The 6,884-nt window shown below is 38.5% G+C and overlaps 1 protein-coding gene across 1 annotated transcript; it reads right to left on the bottom strand.

The window, feature by feature from the left end:
- Nucleotides 1-410: 410 nt before the first annotated feature.
- LOC105795890 (26S proteasome non-ATPase regulatory subunit 6 homolog) lies at nucleotides 411-1,754 on the bottom strand. Its single transcript, XM_012625542.2, is given in 6 exon segments — nucleotides 411-590; nucleotides 592-666; nucleotides 809-977; nucleotides 1,152-1,260; nucleotides 1,356-1,379; nucleotides 1,704-1,754. Coding segments are annotated over 6 exon segments (525 nt in total). The 3' UTR covers nucleotides 411-493.
- Between the last annotated feature and the right edge of the window lie 5,130 nt (nucleotides 1,755-6,884).

Genomic DNA, 6,884 nt, shown 5'->3' with positions numbered 1-6,884 from the left:
TTAGAGATTAATATTAGTTTAAGGGAGGGTTTGTTAGACTTTTTCAATAGTCCTGGTCTATAGGCAGTAGTTGTTTCTAATAAGTTGTTATGCTTCCCATTATTTTAGGAGTTAGTTTTGCTTTTTACGTTAATTGTATAGCCTATTTAAAAAGGCTATTTGCTCCCTGAATTATATAGGATTTTTCTTCTCAACGTTATTTTCTTTGATCTACTGCTCACACAACATATGGAAGGTCTGAACCTACATGGCCAACCGAAACCCACAATATTCAATCAACTGGGTTCGATTGGACTAGATTAATATCCCAATATACGAGAGTAAAGGGGGATAAAATAGAATCAAATTCATTAACCAAAAGGGAATAGTATCACAATCATCAAACAAAAGAACAAAATTTAATCCAAAAGCATTATTTTATATTTTCCATATTTCTTTCAAACTTGAAAATATTGGTTGTCCATTTCTAAATCCGATGAAATACCTAACTAATTCATAGATCAATGACACGAGACAACTCCTGGATCTGGTTTAATAAGAAGTCACCTTGTTTAATAGTGGCACGGTAAAGAGCATTCTTCGCATCGTATGTTAGTTTCGAGGACACCAAGAACCTTGTCAATCTTGCAATGAAGCTTCCCTACTGCGATAAAACGAGATAGCTCCCTGGAATCATGAAGAAAAACCAATTAAATGAGAAGTTGCCTTAAAGAAACTCCAGCAATTCTAACTGTAATAGCAAGAAATTGTGGAAAAAGGTATGCATGCATATATATAGAGAGAGGTGTTATCAGACGTAATCACTTACTGATCGATGAATTCTACTGACACCCCAAAAGCCTTTGCCATGGCTTCAATAGTAACACTCTTGTGGGATTCTAAAAATTGAGAGTAAACAACAGTCCTGACCTCTCTCATGTAAAACCGAAAACGTAGATGCAAATAGCGGTCCAATTTTATCTGCTCTGTCAGGCCAGCTGATATATATAGTTCAAACAAATCGAACGAACTGATCAGTGGAAGACATTTTAGCATTTATTAAATGTGAGATAGCTCATAAATATTGGGAACATAGATAAGAAGGGATAAATATTGGGACAAACTGATGATTCTATGTCTAGTTATAAAAAAAATAGCAGATCTATACATACCGAATGCTAAGAAGAATGATTTGTACTGACAATTGTAAAGAGAATTTAAAAATTTCGAAAGATGTGGAATTTTTCCAATCACAGTCAAGATTTCAGGAGCATCAACCACCTACAAAACATTTAGCCATTCAGTAACTTTAACTACCCAAAAATGTGTAATATAAGACATAGGACAGAAATGCGAGGCAAACAACAAAATAATACCTTTTGTTTCAGAGACACACCAGCCTGAAAGCAATAAAGCAACCATCAATTGCTGTTCAAAAATCTGAAATATGTAAACCATGATAAGTATTTTCTTTTTTCATAGGGAGGCAGGGGGCAGTTGAGGGTGCTTGTAACTAAACTATACAATCTAAATCTAAGAGAATAAAGGACTTCAGAACAATTTCCAAGAGTGATTTATGTCCAAATCATCATCTGCCACATTGCAGAGATGCATTTTAATTCAGCACTGTATAATCAAGCAAGTTTAGCCATATCTGGTATTAGGAGCCAAATATAAAAAGGAAGATTGCCTCTCAAATGAATAACAGGACTACCACAAAATACGGGATGAGCAATTAACACACCAAGTGCAGCCAAACACTGACAAATATGCATGCATATAAACATTTTGAAACAACATTAATTCAACAAAGTTAGTTACGTCTTGCAAACTACAAATTAAGTTTGAATCTAATAATGCCCTTTCTATGAAACAAGTATCTGGATTCTTATATCAGATGCTAACATCCCAGATATATCTACAGACACAGCAAAGCTAAATAATCCTCATTATTCAAACAAACATATTAATCATGATAAAACAAATTCGAACTCGGAAAAAGTTTCTAGGCTTCTATCACCAAATTTAGCATGTAGAAACGACCAGACTAGCACATCATCATTGATTTGCGCACCAATGGTGTTCAAGTTTTTCAATGTACATGGAAATACTTCTACTATCTTTGTCAAATCACTAACATTATAGCACTCAAGCACTTTCTAAGAGAGCAATAAATCATTACTCTCATAACAAACTATGCCAACAATGAGTGATCTAGTTCCAGAGCTTCAAGCGACAAAGAAATTAAGATTAGACAAAGTATATATGAATTTTACCACCAAAGTTACTAGAAATATCAAAAGAAAAAGAAATTGCCAAATGGTGCAAATTGACACGTCCAATGATAAAAGAATGTACAACGGATCTTAATATACAATACAAAGTGGGAAAGGAACGAGGGAAGGTAATTCTTACAATACGTATTAAATAAACTTAAATAAAGTTAAGAGTTATGTAAGTGAAAGGTCAAGAGTTGAAAGGTTAAGAGTTATGTTGTTTTTAATGGTTTAAATTAGTAGTTTTTTTGTTTAGGAAAATGAAAGGTCAAGAGTCATTGGTTTATGGTTATTATTAGATTTTAATATTTTCAGTTTTTTGTTGTTTTAAAGGGTAGACTATAGCCTATAAATAGTTTGTAAGCTTTTGATTTTATAAGAGAGAACAATTTTTATATTGAGAACATTTTCTACAATTTGGTATCTGAGCTATGGAGAGTGTGACTAGTAATGTGCCATTGTCTTGACTAACAAAGGTGAACTATGAGAATTAGAGCATCCAAATGAAAGCTCTTCTCGGGTCTCAAGATGGTTGGGTGGTGGTCCAAGAAGGTTTCGTAGAACCGACAACTACTGCAGGATATATGGCGGCTCAAAACAAGGCGTTGAAAGAAATGACGTCGAAAGATAAGGCGGCATTGTACATGTTATTTCGAGCCGTTGATGAGTCGGGCTTTGAGAAGATTGCAAGTGCGACAACTTCAAAAGAAGCGTGGGACATTTTAGCAAAGGTGTACAAAGGAGCCGACCGAGTTAAACAAGTCCGCCTTCAAACTCTTCGTGGCGAGCTGGAAGGCATGAAGATGAAGGAATCGGAAGGTGTCTCCGACTATATCACGCGTGTTCAAACCGTGGTGAACCAACTCAACCGAAACGGAGAAGCGTTAACTGATGCATGAGTTGTGGAGAAGATTTTGAGATCATTAACTGACAGTTTCGACAATGTTGTATGTGCCATAGAAGAGTCAAAAGATCTAGCAACGCTCACAGTCGATGAACTCGCTGGTTCTCTCAAGGCACATGAACAACGTAAGAAGAAGAAGAAAGAGGAGACACTCGAGCAAGCACTTCTAACCAAGGCATCAATCAAAGACGAGAAGGTTCTCTATTCTCAAAGCCTTCGATGTAGAGGTCGTGGTCGTGGAGATCGAGGAAATGGTCGTGGTGGAAAAGGCCGTGGTCAAGAAGGGAATTATGAGAAGAAGGAGCATTCAAACCAACAAAATTGGCGTGGAAGAAGACGTGGTCGTGGAAGAGGCGGATGGTCGAATTATTCCAATGTCGAGTGCTACAAGTGTGGCAAATATGGTCACTATGCGAAGGATTGTAACTCTGATAAGTGTTACAATTGTGGTAAGGTGGGACATTTCGCGAAAGAATGTCGCATCTCAAAAAAGGTGGAAGAGACAACCAATCTAACCACGGAAAATGAGGAGGCAAAAGAAGGTTTTCTCTTGATGGCACACAACGAAGTCAACACCAACAACAACATGGTGTGGTACCTTGACACAGGTGCAAGCAACCATATGTGTGGACTCAAGCACCTATTCAAAGAGATGCAAATGGTTGAAACGGGACATGTGTCATTTGGAGATGCGTCGAAGGTTGAGGTAAAAGGCCAAGGTACCATTTGTTATTTACAAAATGATGGGTTAGTTGGGTCAATCCATGATGTGTATTACGTACCAGACCTCAAGAACAACATTTTGAGTATGGGGCAACTCATGGAAAAAGGTTATTCGATACTTATGAAAGATCGGGTGTTACACTTGAAAGATAAGGAAGGGTGTTTGGTCGCTCGAGTTGAAATGGAGAGAAATCGCATGTTCAGGTTGAATCTGAGAAGTGTTCGAGGAAAATGTTTGCGAGTTGATGTTGAAGACAAGGCGTCACTGTGGCATCTCCATTTTGGCCATCTACATTATGGTGGTCTAAACGAGTTGGGGAAGAAGAATTTGGTGCATGAGCTACCAGACATGGACTATGAGGGAAAATTTTGTGAAGAATGTGTGCTCGGTAAGCATGCGAGAACTTCGTTTCAAAAGAAGGCAGAATATCAGGCTAAGCAACTTCTCGAATTGATTCATACCGACATATGTGGACCAATCACCCCCGAATCTTTTAGCAGTAAAAGGTATTTCATTTCTTTTATCAATGATTTCTCACGAAAAACTTGGGTTTATTTTCTTAAAGAAAAATCTGAGGCATTTGAGGTGTTCAAGAAGTTCAAAGTGATGGTTGAAAAAGCAACTGATAGACACATCAAATCTGTACGATCTGATAGAGGTGGCGAGTATAATTCGACGGCTTTCATGGAGTATTGTGAGGAGCAAGGCATAAAACGAATCCTAACCGTACCGTACTCTCCCCAACAAAATGGTATGGCCGAGAGGAAGAATCAGACTATTCTCGATATGGTTCGATCAATGCTTAAGAGCAAGAAGATGCCGAAGGAATTTTGGGCGGAAGCTGTGCAATGTGCCATCTATGTGCAAAATCGATGTCCACATGCGAAGTTGGATGATCAAACACCACAAGAGGCTTGGAGCGGACAAAAACCATCAGTTTCTCATCTTAAAGTATTCGGTAGTGAGGCCTATGCACATGTGCCGGATCAGCGAAGAACGAAGCTCGAAGACAAAAGTAAAATGTTTATTTTTATTGGGTATGATGAGAAAACAAAAGGATACAAGCTACTCGACCCGATAAGTAAGAAGGTTGTGGTAAGTCGTGATGTACGATTCAATGAAGCAAGCGAGTGGGATTGGAATAACTCAACGGAGGTTATCATCAAAGATGGAGGATCATCAATCGCTACACCAACAATCATACCGACAAACCTTGAAACTACCGATGATGAAGATGAACCGCAACAACCAAAAATGTGAAGTTTGCAAGATTTGTATGATTCAACAAATGAGGTACATATTGTATGTCTTTTGGCAGATTCCGAGATTATAAGTTTTGAAGAGGCGGTGTGAGACAAGAAGTGGCAAACTGCTATGGATGAGGAGATTAAAGCAGTTGACTGCAACAACACATGGGAGTTAACAGAATTACCGAAAGGAAGTCAGCCTATTGGTGTGAAGTGGGTGTTCAAAAGAAAGATGAATGCTCAAGGCGAGTTAGAACGGTACAAGGCGCGACTTATTGCAAAGGGATATAAGCAAAAGGAGGGGATCGATTATGATGAGGTATTTGCTCCTGTTGTAAGAATGGAGACAATCCGGTTGCTCATTGCACAAGCGGCACAATTTAAATGGCCAATATTTCAAATGGATGTCAAGTCGGCATTCTTGAATGGTGTGCTCGAAGAAGAAGTCTATATCGAACAACCACCCGGGTATATGAAAAATGGAGAGGAGAAGAAGGTGCTGAAATTGAAGAAGGCACTTTACGGGTTGAAGCAAGCACCGCGGGCATGGAATACTCGTATCGCTACATACTTCAAGGAGAATGGGTTCAAACAATGTCCTTATGAACATGCCCTCTACGTGAAGAAGAATGAAGTTAATATGTTATTTGTTGCTCTTTATGTCGATGACCTCATTTTTATGGGGAACAATGGTAAGATGATACTGGATTTTAAGAGCAAAATGACACAAGAATTCGAGATGACAGATTTGGGTTTAATGAAATTTTTCCTTGGTTTGGAGGTTCGACAAGAAAGGACAGGTATTTTTGTGTCACAGGAGGCATATACAAAGGAAATTTTGAAGAAGTACAAGATGGCACATTGCAACCCGGTATCAACACCAATGGAACCAGGTGTAAAACTCTCGAAATTCGATGGAGAAGAATGAGTCGACGCTAGTAAATACCGAAGTTTGGTGGGAAGCCTTCGCTATCTCACTTGCACAAGGCCTGACATTTCGCTAAGTGTTGGCATTGTAAGTCGGTTCATGGAAGAGCTGGTTTATTCACATTGGAAGGCGTTGAAGCGAATCCTACGATACATTCAAGGAACGGTGTCACTCGGGTTATTTTATTCAAATATGGAAGATTACAAGTTGATTGGGTATTCCGACAGTGATTGGTGCGGAGACTTAGATGATCGGAAAAGTACATCGGGATATGTGTTCTTTATGGGTAACACAGCATTTGCTTGGCTTTCAAAGAAGCAACCAATTGTGACACTATCGACATGTGAAGCTGAATATGTGGCAGCATCTTGGTGTGTGTGTCATGCTATATGGCTCAGAAACTTGTTGGGCGAGTTGGAGCAACAACAACTTGGTGCAACTGAGATACGAGTTGACAATAAATCAGCGATTGAGTTGGCAAAGAACCCAGTGAATCATGAGAGAAGCAAACACATTGACATTCATTTTCATTTCATCCGAGATCATGTAAAGGAAGGAAGTGTGAAATTAGTACACGTGGCAAGTCGAGACCAAGTCGCGCATATCTTTACAAAACCGCTACCGATGGTACTCTTCGACAACTACAAGAAATTAATCGGCATGAAGGATGGCAAAAGCATTTAAGTTTACAGGGGAGTTTTGTTAAATAAACTTAAATAAAAGTTAAGAGTTATGTAAGTGAAAGGTCAAGAGTTGAAAGGTTAAGTGTTATGCTGTTTTTAATGGGTTTAAATTAGTAGTTTTTTTGTTTAGCAAAATGAAAGGT

Source organism: Gossypium raimondii, chromosome 3 (assembly GCF_025698545.1).
Source record: "Gossypium raimondii isolate GPD5lz chromosome 3, ASM2569854v1, whole genome shotgun sequence".
NCBI classification, from domain to species: domain Eukaryota; kingdom Viridiplantae; phylum Streptophyta; class Magnoliopsida; order Malvales; family Malvaceae; genus Gossypium; species Gossypium raimondii.
This window is presented reverse-complemented; position numbering and strand designations above follow the sequence as displayed.